This window comes from Pseudorasbora parva, chromosome 24, assembly GCF_024679245.1.
Source record: "Pseudorasbora parva isolate DD20220531a chromosome 24, ASM2467924v1, whole genome shotgun sequence".
Taxonomy (NCBI): domain Eukaryota; kingdom Metazoa; phylum Chordata; class Actinopteri; order Cypriniformes; family Gobionidae; genus Pseudorasbora; species Pseudorasbora parva.
Window position 1 is genome coordinate 9917188 of NC_090195.1, and position 21655 is coordinate 9938842.

The window sequence follows — 21655 nt, forward strand, 5'->3', positions numbered from 1 at the left end:
TGGGGAACCGGCAACTGATGCACTGTTTTCACAAACTCAGTTTGTGTTTTGAATATTAATATTAAATGAGATTTTTGTTTGTCCAAAGATGTTCTTGCACTAATGATCTTTGGCTTGTTTTCCTCCAGGGTAAACTTGGTGTTCCGGGATTGCCTGGCTATCCAGGACGTCAAGGGCCAAAGGTATGCACTTAAATTGAACATGACACCTGTACCTGCATCACGATTGTTTCACTTATGAGCTAAAGAACAACTTGGCTCATTAGCATGAACTAATGCCCTCTTGAGAATGCATTATGCATGCTGCACCGAGTAAGGCTCTTTTAAAATGAGGAGCTCATGCCAGGATTGTTCCCTGTGCTGTTGGGGATGCTGCTCACGCAGGCAGTGAGGAGAACTCTGAGCACAGATGCATGTGTCAGACCTCAGCGCCTTTCATCAACAACAGCATCAGCTGTAACAGCAGCACCCAATCTGGCTCAAGCCAGCCCCAAATTAGACCTTAAGTGGTCTTTCAAGTCTGGAAACCTTCTATAACTTTGACGTCATTACAGGCAGCAGGTTGGTACAATTGGAAAGACTTTGAGTTTTCAGTTCACAAAATTGGGCATCGCTTGGTACATTTATAAGTGCATTGCACGGTCATTAATAATTTATACTATTTTTTTTTTGCCATTCAAAATATCTAAATATCCTAAAACAAGAAAAAAAATGCATGAGTAGCAAAACTGCATAAGATAAAAAGCGGTTTTAAGATAATGACTTGTTTTCTGAAAATATTGTGTTTTTTAAAACATGTTCTTAAGTCATTGGAAGATTTTTGCACACTGTTGGTGCATTCAAAGTCTTGTTCTTTCGTAATTCATTTAATTATTTTATGTAATTATTTTCATGATTCATTTAATGAAGTTACATTTAATGGGTTATTTCACCCCAAAAAGATATAATGTCATCAATTACTCACCCTAATGTTGTGCCATACTTGTAAGACTTTCGTTTATCTTCAGGATTTAAGAGATTTCTGTCCCTCCATTGACAGTCCATGCAGCTAACACTTTGACACTTTAAAAATTTATCCATATGAATTGAGCAGTTTAATCCAACTTTTCTGAAGAGACTTGCTTTATGTGATGAAAAGACTGAATTTAGGCTTTTATTCACATTTACATTAACACGAAAATTAACTTCATTGGTTACTGTGAAAGCCTAAACTTTCTGTATAACACAAGAATGAACCTCATTGGTTCTTGCAGAAGCTCTAACGTCCTGATGTAACACAAGACTGAACCTCATTGGTTCTTATAGAAGCTCAAAGTGCTGGGTAACACAGAATGAACCTCATTGGTTCTTGCAGAAGCTCAAACGTGCTGCGTAACACGAGAATGAACCTCATCAATCAAAGCTCAAATCAATCAATCAGTCAACTTTATTTATATAGCGCTTTTACAATGACGATTGTTTCAAAGCAGCTTCACAGTGTTAAACAGGACAGTATTGCAACAAAATTTGATTTGGCTGTAAAGTCGTTCTGGAGAAAACAGCGATGTTATCAGCTTATTTTAATTTATCATATAGCGACAATGTTGGCAGATCAGTATTATAGTTTTTAGAATTTAATATGACCTAATTAATTAATTTCATTTGCATATTTAGTTGAATGACCTGAATAACTAAAATGTGTTGGGGACATTATGTGCTGCGTAACACGAGAATAAACCTCATTGGTTCTTGCAGAAACTCAAATGTGCTGCTTAACACGAGAATGAACCTCATTGGTTCTCACTGAAGCTCCCAACGTTCTACGTAACACGAGAATAAACCTTATTGGTTCTTGCGGAGGCTCAAACACTGCATAACTTGAGAATGGACCTCATTGGTTCTCGCACTTCAAGCAAGCATGAATGAACTTCCGTCCATCATAACTGATGTAAGTTGATGAATGTTTGTATGTGAATAATAGCCTAAATTAAATCTAAATTCATCATGATTATAAAGCGACTCAGTCTCTTCAGAAAATTTGGACTAAACCTCTCAATTCATTATGGATTAGTTTTACAATCTCTTTATTAACTTTTTTAAGCGTCAAAGTGGTCGTTGTGTAGCTGTCAATGGAGGGACAGAAGATTTTGTTTAAAATATTTTAATTTGTGTTTCAAAGATGAACGAAAGTCTTATCAGTTTGGAACAACATGAGGGCGAGTAAATGATGACTGTCATTTTAGGGTGAACTATCCTTTGAGCCACTGATTTTTTTCATTACCAAACATGCTGCATCCCCCATCTTAAAAGGATATTATAAAGACAGCAATATCACATTTTGTAAATATGAACATTTATTTAATTTTATTAACAACTTTTCAGCAGACCACTCCATTTAACGTACTACGAGCCAGATTTATTAACGGCTTGCGTTCTTGCGAAATGCAAAATTAATGGGAGGAGAGTATTTAAATAAATCACGTATTTACCGGCCAAAAAGCATGCCTTAAACCAGACGCTAATTTGTGCTGCTCTTGGTAGATTGCGTTGATTATTATGGAAATGATCCGGCTGCGCCTGTGTTCTTTAATTTGTAGGTCGTCAGTAAACCATGCACAGAACTTTCCACTCCCATCTGTGCTTCTATGGGATGGAAGTGCAGTTTCGTGCTAACTTGCCCTGTTTAGTAAATCTGGCCCAATACATATTAGAGGACCTCGCTCTGTTAGTTTGAATGTCCTGATTGAATTGACAGGTTCAACCGGTGGCGTGAGGTTTTGTTTCTAAGACTAGCGGCAGTGTGTTTGAAACCTCATTCACTGTTTTTGCAGTTCCTTTTGGTGCCGATAGTGGAGTAGAAACATATTTCACCTTTGAATTGACTGGAATGAAATGGAATAAAGCCTAGCAGTCCTAGCAGAGGTGCTGACTACAGTGCTCGATTTACAGTCTCGTAAATCTGCTTCTATTTAGCAGCATTAACGAACGACAGACAAGTGATGTGATTACAAGCACTTTGACATGCCATCATCTCTGGAATGGATTCAAACAGCCTGCCAACTCTCAAATTATCATGAAGTGCACTTTTGAAGACCAGTCATCACCGTCTGAGTGGCTACTGGCTTCCGAGTTGTGCCTTTTTTATAGAGTGTCATTGCTTATTCGTCAGTGTCTCACCTATGCCGTTTCATATTATCGTCTGTGGTAAATCAAACCTGATTTCTGCAGGGCTTGACTCTGAGGCCTGGCCTTAAAATGAATGTGTAAAACAGTGTATTGATTTTCTTTCTCGAATGCTTATACCGCTGCCAGGATTGAGGACCGTGGGTAAGCTGTTTTTAATTTACTGCATTGAGAATGAGAGAAAGAAACAGACAGGAAGTGAGAACGAGTGCGATTAAGACTCATCACTAGTGACTCTTAATCTTAACTCTGTTTGGTTGTTTATCTGAACGAGTGGCCATTTGTTTTCATCCAACATCTGTTGTTTTGGTTGATTATATTGTCCTCCATCCTTGGTGGACCCTGTTGTATTTCCAAACTGACAAGCGAACCCTTCCTGAGCCCTCCTGCGCTTAGTCTTATGCAAACAAAACAAGGAAACTGACAATCGAGATCAGCCTTGTTTATCTTGGGATATATCATATGCATTCAAGTCTACCGCTTGCTGAATTGTTATTCTTCGAAAAAATCTGAGGGCAAAGGAGTCTCACAGCTATTTAAAACTCTACAGTGGAAGTAGCAAAACCAAAGATGCTAATGCTAACAGATTGTAATGGCATTTAACTGTCGGAATCAGTCGGGACTCTTGGAGTTCATCCCTCATTAATATGCAGGCCTTGCTGCCTTCCCTTCCTCCCTTAAGTCTTTTTCTTTGATTTGCAGGGTTCGACCGGTTTCCCCGGATTCCCAGGAGCCAACGGAGAGAAAGGAGCCAGGGTGAGATGGATTCTTCCAACCTGCTTTGTGTGAAGTGCACACTGCATTATAACAAACACATGAAAAAGGCTGATTGATTCCTTTTTTGAAAGGATTTGTGTGATGACTTGGTACAAAAACATGAACGAATCAATAGGTGACAACAAAAGATGCTGGAACGATTGTGTTTACGTGATTCAAAGATGATCACGCATCTGGAAAACGATTTAATTTCAGAAAGTATGCATCAATCCATTAAGTCAAAGTTCATCTCTTTTATATAGTTACTTTTCTGTTCATGTTTACCTTTACACTTGCCTTTGGATTACCTTCACACTTACATGGTATGCAGTAAAGTCGAGGTACTGTCATTCAAATCTGATCCACCTGTTATATTGAGTCCAGAGAAATTCCATTATCTATATAGAAATCTTAAAAAATCGCTATATAATGTATAGGTATGTTGTCTAAACTATATTATTATGACCATTAATGTCTTTTAAGTTATATTTTTCTGACAATAGTATATAACCAAAGCTGTAGATGAAATTAAACGTTTTGTTTCGTAGTTATTTTTCAAGCTAGCGCTCCGTGTACCAACTTAGCATGCTACAGGTGGTTAGCTTACTAGCTTAGCTTATCCCCTATGCAAATTATGCACATTTTATTTTGTTTTATTAGCTATCACTTTCAACCAAGCCTGCAGTCTCCCTCTCATTTACTGAAGCTTTCGCGCCTCGATCGCCCCCCGGTGACCGGTCCCAGTATAGCCGCCCCTCTGTGATTTCTAATGGGCGCGAGGCAAACTAAATAATAAAATTACACTTCAAAAAATTTCCCCCAAAGTTAGTTTATGTCACTGAAGGCAGTTATCATCACGATGATTTCATTTCAGGTGTTCGTTTTAAAAATAAGTTTAGTTTGAGTTAGTTATTTGATGCTATAAAAACGGGGGGTGTGACGTCATGATTGACAGCTGAGACTGACGTCTTCTCTGAGTGAAGTTGTCACTGAGGCACTAACGGACTTTTTTCGAAATTTTTGGGAGCAGATTAGAGCTTTAGCTTTAATTTCTACATTTCCATAACTGTTTATTTCACACCAACATAATTAATTGTTCTGCATCTGCGAGAGTGTGGGCGGGCTTTTGATATCGCAGCTGTACTTCCTGCTCTACTTCCTGCGCTCTACTGCGCAATTCCGGTCCCGAAATCGCTACTGCGCAGACTCGGTCCCAAGATGTTCGCGCCGTGCAAGGCCGCCTGAAAGCTTCAAATATGGCAAACGGAAACGGATGATGTCGAGTCGTCCATATTTTTTTACGGTCTATGCTTTCAACACTGAAATTAGCTTGTTTAAAGAGTTAGCAGCATTTTTTTCACACATTAGCATTGAGCTACATCAGTAGCACTGTTGTGCTAAATGGAGCCTGTGGTTTACTGTGTAAATTCCACTTACATTTAGATTTCAGATGCATAATGTTTGTTAAAGCAATGGATACACATGTATACTCTATATGTTTTTGACCAGTAATTCCATAAATTCAGTAATTTCTCCCAATAGACGTAAACCTATGAAAACATCTCAACACATGCTGAGTCTGCAACAAACAGTACATCACGCTCAGCAAGCCCATATATGGGATAGAAATGGTAAATGGTGGTGACTACCACCAAGGAAAACGAATCAAGTATTTCCCTTGAGAGAGTCTCACCTATTAATGCTTTGGGAATCGCTCTCACTTGGGTTTGTCCAATATTGTTCATGGGAAACCTCTCAGTGAAAGCAACTATGCCCTAAGCATTTGAAATTATTCATAACTAAATGGCAAGCTGCTATTTTTGTTTAGTTTATGTGCAGGGAGCAAAATGGCACTGTGTGTTTCTGTGCTTTTACTACACCTCATCTGAAACAAATATTGCTGTGGCTCCCATAAATCCTAGGGGAAGGTATCCAATGCTTGTTTCCCCCCATACACACTGCCATCTCATCTTGGCAAAAAGAATGGCAACAGCTGCAGCGATTGGATTTGCTTTGTGCAGCTATTGAATTCAGCCTCAATTTTTACCACACTCATTTTTCTTTCTTTTCAAAGGGGGTGGCAGGGAAATCCGGTCCAAGAGGCCAAAGAGGTCCGACGGTGTGTACTGCTTCAGCACTTCCCCCAATCAGCTTCCATTTTCACTTAAATTTGCATTACAATAATAAGCATTTATGCTGAATTTAATTATACAAGTCACCAAGTCTTAAATATAATGAATTTTTAGGGTCCCCGTGGCGCACGCGGTGCCAGAGGCCCAACAGGAAAGCCAGGCCCTAAGGTACGACTTCCTTCAGCCTGTGTATTTGTAAATCACTTCCATTGCACGGTCCTTACGCTTTCCTCTCTCGCTATCCCACAGGGCACAGCGGGCAATGACGGTCCCCCTGGTCCACCTGGAGAGAGAGTAAGTGCCACCAAGAATGCATTGCAGCAGAAAACGTTTTCATCCCATCATTCTATCTAGTGAGATGGTGTACGGCTTGAAGCGCTCCGAGAGGGGGCTTTTACAGGAAGCGCAGTGAGGATTAGCCCAGCATGCGGGTGTACTCCAGATAAGAGGACTTACCACCAGACCTGTGTTTTCGTCTGGAAGCTATTATAGATTTATGAAGAGCTCTTGAGCATTAGACCACTGGAAGGCTGTTGTCCAAGGAGCACATCACTCGAAATCTGATGTTGTGCTGCTTATCTCTGCTGTAAAATCCTGTTCCTGTTTCTTCCTCTATTTTTTTAGTGTTTTCCTCTTTATTTATTCCGTTTATCAGTCTGAATTTGTAGGATTTTTTAAGCATGTCAAAAGCCTGTTGACTATTACCTACATTGCACTTTCAACAGTTTCGGCTTGTGATATTTTATTGATGTTTTGTTTTGTGAGTATTTATAAGTGTTGATTCCTTTTTTCGACTAGTTCACTTCAAGCATACATTTAAGATTCTGATAACTTTCTTTATATAGAGATATTCTAATACATATTCTGATGCTGATATTGCAATGTGAAAACCTGTCCTTCTGTGTTACCTTATAAGTAATTAAAAGAGTAGGCCTTTCACTAAATATACACATTTTCCTGTCTGTTCCAGGGACCGCAAGGGCCCCAGGGTCCCGTTGGTTTCTCAGGACCAAAGGGCCCCCCTGTAAGTACCAGTTTGTGTTATGGTATTATCCATCCGGTTTTAGATGCTTTAAGTGTCATTTACAATATATACCATCACTTTTTATGTTTTAGGGACCACCTGGAAAGGATGGGCTGCCCGGTCACCCTGGTCAGCGGGGAGAAACTGTAAGTGTTTCCAATCACTCACATTTATAGATGTGCTGCCCAAATAGCTGTATCTAAATGATAGCAGACATCACTCATCAGGTGCTCGAGCATCTGGGAAGAGAGACTGAGCATGTTCAAAGAAGCAACCAGGAACTAAATAAGCCCTCTGAGTTATGTGTAAACCTGTCTGATCCAGGGAGAGGCTTTATTAATAATTACATGGCTCAGTGGGAGATGTTTGTTTATCACGTTTAAAAGCAATAAACTTAGTGTGAAGTACTGCAGCTACATTTATTTTTGCCCAGGACAGTTTGTCATGTAATTTATAGTTGTACTTGATGGTCCATCGATGATAGATAGATTGATTGACTGATTGATTGATTTTTCAGGTGGTGATTGCTTTGATTTTTATTTATTTTTTCCTAGGGTTTCCAAGGCAAAACTGGCCCGCCAGGACCTGGAGGTGTTGTTGGACCACAGGTAGGCACTCAAGTTTTCACAGTATTTATTAATGTATTTCTCATTTGAACCAAGCAGAAAGACTTTCAATATCAAACAAATGTGTCTGTAATGACCTGAAAGGGTCCAACAGGAGAAACCGGCCCTATTGGTGAGAGAGGACATCCTGGACCCCCTGGTCCCCCCGGTGAGCAAGGTCTTCCAGGTGCTGGTGGAAAAGAAGGTGCAAAGGTGAATGACTTTCATGATTACATGACTTTTTGCCAAAATGGCATTAGAATATATGAATGGCAAACACAATCAGAAAATAATTGATTTTTTTGGATCATAATCATTAGCTCAGCTAAAATTCAGTCCCTTTTTATTGGAAACCTACATAACATGTGCCTAGCAAACAAGTAAGGTCAAACAGAACTACAAGTCATTGATTATGACCCACATTGGTTATTTCTTTGACAAAAAAGAGCCGGTGAACATCAATTTGTTGACCAAAAACTCGATCTGTCCAAGTGCATCCAAGTTTTCCAGCTCTATAACATCAGTACTGTGGAGAACTGTTGAATTCCCTTTCTAAATAGAGTCTAAATTGTTAGTAGACATGGCTTTTAAAAGCCAAACTGAATTTCTCTGAGTGTCCAACCTTCCTGTCTCAGTTTCAATTTCTGTCACTCCTGAACAGAGACACTTTAATCTGCCCACTTGATCGTCCCACTTTAGACAAACTGTCAGACGTGAGTGAAAACCCCGGAGGCAGAATATGCTGCTGCAGTCTGAGTGGTCAGACTCACAGTCTTTCTACGGTTGTTTTCCTGATTTTGCTTCTTATTAGACATATGACACTTTCAGTGGTCCAATCAAAATGCAGAGACACTGAGGTCAAGTGAAGGTCATCTTTCAAAGGGCTACAGTAAAACTGTTATGCTTTCTAGCAATTTTAAATCTTGAGCCCCTCAGGCAGGCACACCAGATTGCAGTTTACTGCACTTGTTTTGCCCCTCAAGACACATTTAGTATTACTTTTATTCAGGCTTGCATTATATCTGCTAAAATGAAAAGTGTGTCGACCTACCAGAGATATTGCTTTATGAACGGAAGTTTATTTGGAGCTAACAATAATACAGATATACAAAAGTGTATAGAGTCAGTAGGTTAATTGATTGATTGTTTTCTGATGTTTAAATACTCGCTCCTAAATACTCGTTTCCTGCCAAAAAGAATGTGGTCTAAAAACTTTCTTTCAACAAGGCCTGTGTTTCATTATAGAAAATTTACACATTTCAGTTTTAATCATGCTGTGAAGTCAGAAATATTAATTGAATTGGACTGCCAGCGCTAGCCATGGTGGATTTGAAGATAGCAATAATTCAGAATCATTTCATCAGTTCCAAGCTCATTAGCATCAGCTTAAAATTCATTTGGTATAAAATTTTCTGTTCATTATATTTGAAGTTCAATAAAATGTTAAATTGCCAACTGTCTGTCCACAGGGAGATCCAGGTCCTCAGGGCAGTCCAGGAAAAGACGGTCCTCCAGGACTGAGAGGGTTCCCGGGAGAAAGAGGTCTTCCCGGAGTGACGGTAAGATCATGCTCTCGACGCGAATAAATCACTGCAATAAATCCTCCTAATCTTAGAGATAGGCAGAGTTTGACAGCAGCCTTGGCTCATTACAGCCACAGAATTGGACTTCAATACACTCCACCAAGACTTTAATAGGGCGTATAATCTCTAAAAAAGCTAAAAGCTAAAACTTTGCATTGTTTAATGCAGAGGTACATTATGCTATTTTGGCTATGCCTCACATTTATCCCATTACCACCTTTTGAAGTGGCTGGGTTGTTGTCTTTTATATGTATTATCTGTCCAGAGAATGATATAATTGGAAATGTTACCAATTAGATTTTTGGAGATGAGGTTGTTTGTTCATTGTTGATGTCTGATCTCAAGGTCAGTGGCACAGGCTGGCACTCAATGCGCTGCCTGATTGTTTTCCACTGGGGTGATTTTTTTCACTCTCTCTTAGGACAGCAACAGTCATTACTAAGACCACCGTGTGTGTCTGCCCTTTAGAGAGGCAATCTCAAGCCCTCACACACATAAGCACACAAAACATGACGGCACCTCCATGAACCCTGACACACACACACAAACACACACACAGATGCACCTACAAGGAGATTCATGAAACATACACATCCACATGGTATTTTGAATTAATTTTATATGAATATATATGTGTAATTTATGGAACCAAAAGTTCATTTAGATGTGTATAGTCACAAACACACACGAACACAAACAAGAGCGCTTTCCAGCTCTATGATTTTTTTTACTCTGCCCCAATTGACAACTGTCCTGTGAGAGAAAAAGAGGCCAGTAAATATCAATCGTGTGGTGGCAGAACCAGCAGGCAGTCGAGTTCTGAGGATTTCTCTCAAACAGAGATTAATGAAACCCACAGTCAGAAGAGACCAAGCCCTCTGTCAGTTAGTGTTGTAGTTTGTGCAAGCACAAATTAGTTTAGAAGCAGTTGAACTCAACAGTCTGTCATGACTTGGGTGTGTGTATGCTTCTTACTTCTTCATTTTCTTTCGCTCATTGTTCGAAATAATTCACTCAAAAATAACAACTCTGTCATAATTTACTCACGCTCATGTCATACCAGACCTGTATGTTGTTGTGTGGAACACAACATAAAAGCTCCCAAAAGGACCATAAAACCTTATAACTTGTGTCACTATATTTTAAGTCTCCTGAAATCATAGCTTTTATGAGGAACAAAACAAAATTTATATCATTATCTACTTCTGACTTCTAAACCAAATGTGACCCTGGACCATAAAACCAGTCATACGGGTAATTAAAAAAATTGAGCTATAAATAAGCTTTTATTTATTTTAAATAAATAATTTTTTTTTAGAATAGTACAACATTTGCCCGAGATACAATTATTTGAAAATCTGGAATCTGAGGGTGCACAAAAATATAAATATTGAGGAAGTGGCCTTTAAAAGTTGTCCAAATTAAGTCTTAATCAATGCATATTACTACTCTTTTCATATATTTAAGGTACAATGTATTGTTGAATATTGCCACAAATATACCTGTGCGACTTATGACTGGTTTAATGATCCCAAATATGGTGTCCATTGCACAGGTTGGATGTCAGTAACATCAAAGGTCATTGGTATAACTTTAGAAGACTTGGAATAAAGCATATGGTGATTTGATGTTGTGTTTGTGTACTTTTGAGGCCTTGACAGCAAATCTGTGTAAAAATATAGCAAAGTTTGTAGAAACATGAGGGTAGGTATTTTCATTTTTGGGTAAGCTATTCCTTTTAATAAAAAGTTTGCAATTATGTTGGTGTAACCTGAGAGCTTCATGAGATCCCCATATCTCTGGATTTATTTATGGAATTGCAGAATAAAGTTTCATAAGAATTTAATAGAGTAATATTATCATAGGATCTCCGGTAATGATCAGTATTCTAGGTAATATTTGAAGCAGTTAAGTCTATGAGCAAAAAAATCACAGAAATAGAATCATTTTGATCCTGTGCTGAAAGTAATCATTCCAAAAAGTACAAAACTCCTTATGACTTGTGTTTTCTGAAGCCAATAGCTTTGTGTTAAATAAAATTAAATGTAAGCCGTAGTTCTAAAATTTAATAGATTCAACCTTAGCACGAAAGATATGTAGAACTAGGTTTAATGTCACAGGTTTTTGCAGGTTTTAAAGGGGTACTTCAGTGCTGGGAAGATGAATCTGTATTTAAACTGGGTCATCAATGTAGTAGAAATGTGAAATTATTTTTGAATTTGGTGCCTTCTAGACTGAGAAAAGACAGAAAATGTATTTTTGTCTCATGGGGATGAAAGACTACAATGCCCAGAATGCTTCGCTGCCCTGTGAGGCCATTCCCAAAGCCACCAACTTGATTACTGTGACTGAGTTGAAGACACTACAATTAAAAACTGAACGTTTCTGTTCAATATAATGAGTGAGTCACCGCGCAAGTGTCACAGCACTGAGCACTAACTGCAGGAGTGATATAACATTTAACATCATGAGCTGATGAGCTCTCGTGATGAGAGCTGAGGTAATCGCGACTACACTCGCGGCATACATTCACAACGCAAGTTCAGTCTGGCGCGTTTCAGTTCATGCCTTTGCAAGCTTAACTTTCATAGAAATTAATTTGAGAAGTTAAAACACTTACATTGCTCACCATAGCTCCGTTTAAATGAGTGCCTTTAGCTGCGACCTGAGCTCTCCCTGCCAGCTGAGTGTAATCTCCCATCCCCCATACGCGAGTTCAAAACATGCGGAAATGGCTCCCTCTGCTGGCTGTAGTCTTTAGCCTTATTCCAAACATTCCTCTTATGATGCAAATATCGTCAATTTCCATCATAAGAGGAATTTTTCCAGAAATAAAATGCATAAATCTCTTGTCTCAGTGGGATATGGGGGGGGGGGAAAGCACAATCATTTGAATATACTCCAGGGTTCTACTGATACAAGGCCATATGCTAATCGCTGAAGTAACCCTTTAATACTATGCTTGCAAGAACCAAAATTTGAAAAAGAAACACCATGAGCACTTTCAGTGTGGTTTCTCAAAAGCTTTAAACATGAAATCTCCATTATGAGTTTCTTTTCTGTGTTGGTCATATTGTGTGTTAGATGTGCTATCTCCGTTATGAGCTGGAGGTAGTTTTGTTTGCTCAAACATGGTGCACTAAAACATACAGTACGTGATTATATCTGGCTTTGAGCATCAATAGATGACGTGTTGGATAATGCTCAAGAGAAAATGGCCAACTCTGACACTTTGATATAAACCTGTTTGTTAGGCCTATTTATTCACCCATATTTTGTTCTTCTTTTTCTTTCTCTTTTGCCCTCTGCAGGGTCCACCTGGTTTGAAAGGAGCTGAGGGCCCTCAGGGCCCCCCTGGTCCTGTTGTAAGTACTCTGTTTCCATGGTTTCCCATCATTCAATGTGAAAAGCTCATTCTCCCTAACGTGGCATTCAATATTTAGGAGTCTGAGAGGGTTGAGGGAGTGGTCAGGAAGATCTAAGGCTCAAAAACACCATTAAGGATTTAAAAAGTATGCTTCGCTACCAAACGCACGTACAAACAAAGAAGAGTGCACAGCTGATTCATACTCTTTCTGAATGAGAGCTGCCGAATCGGACACAGTTGGATCGATGTCTACTGCAGTGCCTCCTAAAAGAACATGCCATGGCATTAGTTAACACATGAGGGTGTGATGGTGACCACCACAGTGTCTGGAGATAAATTCACAGCACCAGTTCGTAATTACCTCCTCTTGACATTTTATCCCATAGCTGTTTTATTAGATTTTATGTGACGGAATGATGTTGAATATCCTCAAGCTTCTTGAATTAAAATCACATTCTTTTCTTCACCGATTAATTTCTCTTAAGGAAAAAATAGACAAGTATTGTCACCCTATAATTGGTCTTTTTCAGGCCTTGACAGTGCACTGCGAGATTAGAATGGATGGATGAAAAGTCATTGAGGAGTTTTAAATTCAACTGTGTCAGTCTGATAAAGGATACATTTGCATTTGTATGAAGATGCAGGGGTCTACAAATTAAACCACATTTAGAATGAGAGATAATGAGTGTAAGGGCATGTTCAGCCACTAGTAAGAGTACATTTGGCACCCAACAGAAAGTTTTATGGTCCTCGAACAGCTCCCCTCATTCATGTTTGATAAAGATCATCTGTACTAACCCTGTGCACTGATTTATTTTGCAGTCCTTGCTAAACATCACATCAGGTGCAATTTGGTGCATAAATTGTGCCACACTACACCATAGTAACTGTATAACAACACCTTAAAACCAGCATAGCAATGTTCAAAACACTCAGAATGCCTTAGCAATCACATAGCAGAACCCTAGCATCAGCATAAAAAACATTGCACATTAGTAACTGTATAGCAACACCTTAACTTCAGCATAACAACATTACACATTAGTAACTGTATAGCAACACCTTAACATCAACATAACAACATTACACATTAGTAACTGTATAGCAACACCTTAACATCAGCATAACAACATTACACATTAGTAACTGTATAGCAACACCTTAACATCAGCATAACAACATTACACATTAGTAACTGTATAGCAACACCTTAACATCAGCATAACAACATTACACATTAGTAACTGTATAGCAACACCTTAACTTCAGCATAACAACATTACACATTAGTAAGTGTATAGCAACACTTTAACATCAACATAACAACATTACTCTTTAGTAACTGTATAGCAACACCTTAACATCAGCATAACAACATTACACATTAGTAACTGTATAGCAACACCTTAACATCAGCATAACAACATTACACATTAGTAACTGTATAGCAACACCTTAACATCAGCATAACAACATTACACATTAGTAACTGTATAGCAACACCTTAACATCAGCATAACAACATTACACATTAGTAACTGTATAGCAACACCTTAACATCAGCATAACAACATTACACATTAGTAACTGTATAGCAACACCTTAACATCAGCATAACAACATTACACATTAGTAACTGTATAGCAACACCTTAACATCAGCATAACAACATTACACATTAGTAACTGTATAGCAACACCTTAACATCAGCATAACAACATTACACATTAGTAACTGTATAGCAACACCTTAACATCAGCATAACAACATTACACATTAGTAACTGTATAGCAACACCTTAACATCAGCATAACAACATTACACATTAGTAACTGTATAGCAACACCTTAACATCAGCATAACAACATTACACATTAGTAACTGTATAGCAACACCTTAACATCAGCATAACAACATTACACATTAGTAACTGTATAGCAACACCTTAACATCAGCATAACAACATTACACATTAGTAACTGTATAGCAACACCTTAACATCAGCATAACAACATTACACATTAGTAACTGTATAGCAACACCTTAACATCAGCATACCAATGTTTGAAGTACTCAGAACACCTTAGTAACTGCATAGAAATACCATAAAATTAGCATAACAATGTTATAAACAGTCAGAACACCTTAGTAACTGTATAGCAACACCCTAACCCTATCATAGCAATGTTAAAAACACCCAGAATGCCTAAGCAACTGCATAGCAACCCCCTTAGATCATCATAGCAATGTTAAAATCACTCAGAATGCCTAAGCAACCACATAGCAAAACACATTAGTAGCTACATAGCAACACCCTAGCATTCTTTTAACGCCTATTAATTTAGAACAGGAGGTTTCAAAGCCAAAGACAATGGGCATCCCTTCTTGCACAACATACACAATGGCACCCCAAAATTAAACTGCATAGAATCTGCATTCTATGAATTACATATACGCAGATTCTTAATAAAGCTTTGAAAGATATAAGAGCAGTGAACTGTGTAAAAGTGAAAAGTGAATTATTTTTCTTGTTAACATTACCAATATAGACAACAGCAGGTGGGCCTATATAAGTCTACTGTCACTTTAAATCTTTATGCGTCGATCAATTTCGCTAAACAGTAAAATAAACAGCGAAAATAAGCTATGTTCACACTTGTAGTTCGGGCAAACAAAAACAAAACATAGTCATGGTCCACTTAGCGTTCACACTGGCATTTTTAACAGCAAACCTAAAGTTACCGAACCAAAGGCATAGGGAGACGGTCACAACCTGATTGGTTGGCTTAAATGAAGTAGGAGCTGCTTACCGAACATTCAAAACTGTGCTGGATTAAACGCAATCTTTTTATGCGTGTACATATGGCATTATTTTTACCCACTGAGAACTCATGAAGAGCTCATAAAATGTTCAAAACATTCAAAACAGCAGCAGGTTTTCTCAATGCAAAAGAGACGGCCGTTCTGTCATCTGTACTGACAAATGGGCAACACGGGTCCTTTGATGAGAAGAACCAGGTATGCTTTTTGTGCTTTTTTTTCTAGCATTTTCGAAACATGCTCGTCGGACCAAATATTGATGAGGCACTTCCTCGTTGCTCTACGTTTGCCCTCTAATTTTAACGTTATTCATTTTGGATACGCCGATCTTTCTGCGTCATCAAATCAGCTGTCTATGCGCCGCATCTCGTGACATTACGTCCGTTTTTTGGTTCGTTTACATGTCTTTGGTCCGTGTTCATTCATATATCAATGGAACCGCATCAGAGTTTGTTTGGAAGCGGATCGAGACCGCTAAAAAGATGGTTCCAGGGTTCGGATGGCAGCGTTCACATATGTTCAAATGAACCGCACTAAAACAGCAATCGCACCAGGGTTCGTTTTAATCGAACCAAACATGACAAGTGTGAACGCACCCTAAATTCAGCCCTCGTGCACTTATTCGGGTCCACCACAGAAAACTGCCTGTCAGTACTGAGTTCAGTTCTCTTGTGCAGTTGTTTGCAGTTTTTATTGTGCTTTTAATTACTCATCAATCACATCTTCACGACATTTTCTCATTCGCCCTTGTTTCTCTGCTGCTCTAACATGTTTTAAGCAATCCTGTGCTGTATGAATATATTTACATACAGAAAAACTATCGATTGTCATTGTCATATCGCCCAGCCCTACTCCACGCCTCCCCTGACATGCTCTACCCTGCACTTTGAACACCCCTAATGTAGTATGCTTCAGTACACCAGAGTTGTGTATAGTGTGTGTATATAGTAGTGTCAAATACATTGAATCGTTTTGTCCATGATGGTTATAGGGTTCCCCTGGTGAGAGAGGAGCTGCAGGACCTGCTGGCCCCATTGGCTTATCTGGACGTACTGGACCTCAGGGACCCCCGGGACCTGCTGGAGAGAAGGGCGCTCCGGTAATTGCACTTATTAGATATACAGTAAAGATTATCAATATGTGTTTCTTATATTGCATACATTTTTTTTGCATAAGTATTAAATATTAGTGACAGTTTAAGATTGTTTACAGCACAGTACATTACCTGGAACTTAGTACCACCTATTTTGTTTCAGTAAATGTAAAACAAAACATAAACAGTTATGATTAAGATTTCAAGAGTTTAATCCGACCTGAACAGAAAAATCTGTCTTTTTTCAGGGAGAGAGAGGTCCTTCAGGTCCAGCCGGTCGGGATGGAGTTCAAGGTCCAGTTGGTCTGCCGGGTCCAGCAGGACCTCAGGGTCCACCTGGAGAAGATGGTGACAAGGTTAATTGCAGTTTTAATTCACATTAATATGCTTAGACAGTAGAGAGGGGACACATTACATGCCTCATTATATTAATACAATGCTTCTCTTGGTGTGTCCGTTCTCACAGCCAATTCAGTGTTGCTACAACAGGACCGTAGCGGATTTTACTTCATCTTAACTCCCATACAGATTAAATGGAAGAAAGTTTTGTTCCAATGCATCTAAAGTTAATTTAACATCCTTACGCCACAGAAACAATCTCAGAATATATATTTTCTTATCCTAACTGGCAAATAGTTTTAAGCAAAAATCTCACAAAATTGCTCGCTAATGTAAAGTATATTTTGTTATTCAAGTAAGAACTCTTAATTCAAGATAAATGTCTTTTGTAAATTAGCTTATAGTAGCTTAATAAATTTAACTTAATATTAATTTATCGGTCCCACTTTATAGTAGGTGTCTTTAACTACTATGTACTACATTTAAATAAATCATTTGATAAAAATTAACTTATTGTGTACATACATGTTTTTACATTGTACTTATATTTTTTTAAATAACAGCATGTAATTACAGCTGTAATTAATTTCTTTAATTACATTTATAATTACACTGTTGACCCTTCCCTTACCCCTTAACCAACCCTCAAACCTATCCATACCACCAAACCTGTCCCTAACATTACCCTTATCCCACCTCAAAAGTTTTTTGAAATAAGTACTTAGTAGTAAGGGAAACCTAATATAAAGTGTGACCAATTACTCAACTATCACCCTAGTATATCTCACAACTCTTCCCAGAATTCCTCGCCCTCACTTTCTGGACAGGGATCATTCTTCATCATCACCAACACACAATGCATGGCCATCTGAAACACAGGCCTATCTCTCAGACGCTTTCCCTTGCCGCCAATCCATCATCATCAGCAAAGGCAGCCTATAATCAAATTAGTGCAGGGTACCATAAACGTTGTCTTTCCATCAGTATCCTCTAACAAGCCTCATGGCTTACGTGCCAAGAATATGTTGTAGCAATGCTTCATCTGGTCACGTTTGTTATTTTAGAGACAATATTTGTCATTTCATTTACAGTAAAACTCCTTGCAGGTCATTGCCAATGTCATATTTTACTGCACATTAAACGGTTTACTTCAACATGGAGTTTCTTTCATTTAGAATCACTAGAGTGTGATTCATGCATTATATTGTTTTTTTAAAGGCAAAATTGATATTGCATTACTGATTTTGAACTCCTTTCCAGGGAGAAGTTGGCGAACCAGGACAGAAGGGAAGTAAAGGTGACAAAGGTGAACATGTGAGTAAATTCAGTTGTAAAATTCTTATTTATACAAACAGTAGAACAAAGACATTAAATTGTTCTTTTGTGTTGTCCTTGCTGGCAAAAATACATGTGCAACCAGTATATTCCGATTTACATTTTCCTTTTATTAATTGATCTAAAAGTGTCATGAATCAGTCTTGAGCACATGTATTGCACAATTGAATTGTCAATCACTGATTTGACTTACTCATAAACTACAAGTCCTTACTATCATGTCCAACTCCATCAACTTATTTATTTCCTCAAAATATTAAAATAATTGAATTATTGAGTACCTGGAATCATTCGATTCCTTATGATTCCCATCTCATAGTACAGCTCTGTTGTTCTGATCACCTTCTTCATTGTGTTGTCCACCAGGGTCCTCCAGGTCCACCTGGTCTTCAAGGAACTACTGGAGCTCCTGGACCTGCTGTACGTCATGACTGCACATCCAGAATTACCTTATCTATTCTTTCAGTCATTTTGAAAATGGAATACATTGAGACTCTGTCTAATGCTTACATCAGGGAGGTGATGGTGAACCGGGTCCTCGCGGACAGCAGGGTATGTTTGGACAGAAGGGAGATGAAGGATCCCGGGGCTTCCCTGGACCTCCTGGTCCCATCGGTCTGCAGGTGAGTCCCAGAGTGCCATTCACGGTCTGAGTTTAAGCTATCCTTTTTATTTTGTGTAGCACTGAGTCCCCAGTCCCATGGTAACCCAGACTAATGCAGCACAAACAACATTAGCTGGTGGCCCTGGGCAGTAAATGCACTGGGAGGTGTTTGAGATGTGAATTGATTTCCTTTTGATTCCCCTTCTGCTGGAAATGCTCTGTGAATAAGTTGACACTCTGTGCAGACATACAGGGTCCATTGCATAGAAAGTTCAAATTTTGGTTTGCTGGTGGTATTATTACTACTGATTTAATTATGCTGTCTATTCTACCAATTAGCAAAACAATTAAAAAGAGAATACAAATGGAGAAGTGAAGAGAATAAAAATAATAATTTGTTTCACTGCCCAGCCAAAGAAAGTCTCTGTTTGGATTAAAACAGGCACAGGTGCGCGGGCTTGTCAAGTTATACTACGCCACTGCTATGATTGGATCATTATTGCAGTGATTATTATATTTATTGATCTTTAAATTGTCTGTATGAGATATTGACCAAAAAAAATGATGCACCTCTTGATGTTATTTCCATCAACTCTGTAAAGTCTTATCCAGCACATCCCAAAGACTTCAATCAATGGTCTGGACTCCAAAAGATTATCCTTCATGCTCCCTCACACAACCTTTCTTTCACCATTTGAACCTGATAAATCTTTGTCATCCTGGAATATGGCCATGATGCGTCTTTCTACATGGTTGTTTAAAGGTGTCATGGATTTTTTATACTGTTGTCTGTACATCATAACTATTAAGTAATAGGCTATTTTAGACACTGGTTTTGAGGCGCTCTTCTGAACGCTGGGTTTTGATGGGCGTGCCGCACTGGAGACTTGGAAGTAAACGCCCACAGCTAGGATTGGATAAGATTTGCATATTTAATGAGCTTCAGCTCCCCCTCTCAGTTCAGTTCACATGAGGGAAGGATTGTTTTGAAAGCGGCAACCAGAATGATTCTCTCGACCCCAGGGCTCGTAAACGTCTATTCTCATCCACCTGCGATTGATTAGAATATAATTTTTGTATTACTTGGCCGGCCCGATCTGTGGATATAAGTGGGAACCGTGCGTACACACCACTGATCTATATAATATTCTCTATATAGATCATGTGTGCACGTGCGCCCAGATCAAGAATGGAATATTATTTCACTATTTGAGATTCAGCGGTCTGCGGACTGGCTAAAGTTTTGGTGGCCCGTCTGGAAAACACATAGTCCCGGGACTACTATTACATATAAAAAAGATGTGTGTTGCACCATTCCTGTCAGATCCAACATAGAAGGCACAGCATTGTGCTTTAATCTCAATATGTCTGCAAATCCAGCACGACCTGAGATTTGCTGGAACTTCATTAAAAATAAATGAAGTATCACACATTCCTAATATTAGGATCCGAACAGAAGGACTGTTCTTCCACAACCAGGAATAGCTCAATATCTTGCTATCTTCTTCGGCATGTTTATTGCTGCTGGCTAGCGTGATCCGAACAGCTCCACGGGCCGGTGGGCGGGACTTCTGAATTACACATGCTTATTATTCTGTAGATGCGGTGTTTCATCACAAGAAGACGTCAAGATGCGAACACGATCGTTTTCTGGGCATGGTGTCTGTAAAAGGTTTTCTTTGACAAACAAGAAAGTTTTCAGCTCTGAAACTAACAGGATATTCTTATATTACCATGACCTTTTATATATCAAAAGCTCAAAGGAATGTTGTATTTCTCAATTCATGACCCCTTTAAGAAATGAAAAGCAACACACTCCAACAGTTAGGATTAGAAGCTCTGCTGCCAAACATATAACATGCTAGAAACATAATAATCTTTACAATAATGGTCAAATCATAGACTTTTTAGCATTTGCCTATTTAAATCCAAACAGAGACTTTTTGTTTTTTTTGACTGGGCTCTGTGTGTGTTTTCGCTGTCAGTGAATATAGTTTGGTTGCCCTGTTGCAAATGCTAAAACTCAGCAGTCGTGTCATGTTTGTGTGGTAAACAGTATTTATAGACGATTTATATTATTCATCTCATCTCTCTCTTTCTATTTGATCATATTATGATCTGAGGCCTGAAGGTTCTGCCATTCCTCTATCCATCAATTAGCTGATTCCTCTGAAGGCGAGTCATCGCGGTAATGGAGTAACATCGACTGCTCCTGTAGTCCTCTTACGCCACCAAATCTCTGAGCCATTTGATTCAATTGAGTTTTAATTGGGCGTAATGCACTTCCATTTGGATTTTATTAATTGCATTTAGTGACCCGGTCCAATAGACATTAGGACGGTGCACACACACCCTTCAGGCTGTAATGAGTGTTTATGCTAATGGTCTCTGACTAAGGGCTTCTGCCCTGATGAGATCTCTTACCAGCACTGGAATCATCCAGAAAGTATGTGTCCGTCAGCCAAGTCTGCAGATCACGTGGTTATTGGGCAAGTAAATATCAGACAAAATTAGACTTTAGATATCCTCACTCATGACATGTTACGGCTAACGAAGAATCGCCTTTGAACGAGCAGCCCCCGAAGTCCCCTCTCGGTGAGGCAATTAGGGAGTAAATGTCAAGGATCAAACACGCATGATACCAGGGTCACATGCTCACTTGTTTATTCGCCAGTGCAGGTGTGTTTTATCCGAGGTCTCTGATGATATAGTGTTTTTTACTTTCTACACACAAATGCTTCCCTGGTTTCTCACACTGATGGATGTTTCACCTCTCCTGCTGGGGAAAACATTTAATTGGCCATTAATTAAGTTGAAAAACGGCATGAATTTTTCA

General features: G+C 38.8%; 1 protein-coding gene across 1 annotated transcript in view; it reads left to right on the plus strand.

Annotated features, from left to right (window-relative positions):
- col11a1a (collagen, type XI, alpha 1a) overlaps nt 1-21655 on the plus strand; it is a 119583-nt gene that overhangs the window by 78553 nt on the left and 19375 nt on the right. Inside the window, exons 33-48 of the mRNA XM_067434472.1 lie at nt 129-182; nt 3864-3917; nt 5992-6036; nt 6164-6217; nt 6299-6343; nt 7020-7073; nt 7166-7219; nt 7628-7681; nt 7784-7891; nt 9148-9237; nt 12573-12626; nt 16440-16547; nt 16790-16897; nt 18141-18194; nt 18582-18635; nt 18731-18838. Of these exons, the coding sequence (XP_067290573.1) occupies nt 129-182; nt 3864-3917; nt 5992-6036; nt 6164-6217; nt 6299-6343; nt 7020-7073; nt 7166-7219; nt 7628-7681; nt 7784-7891; nt 9148-9237; nt 12573-12626; nt 16440-16547; nt 16790-16897; nt 18141-18194; nt 18582-18635; nt 18731-18838 (1098 nt within the window). The remainder of the gene's footprint in view (nt 1-128; nt 183-3863; nt 3918-5991; nt 6037-6163; nt 6218-6298; nt 6344-7019; nt 7074-7165; nt 7220-7627; nt 7682-7783; nt 7892-9147; nt 9238-12572; nt 12627-16439; nt 16548-16789; nt 16898-18140; nt 18195-18581; nt 18636-18730; nt 18839-21655) is intronic.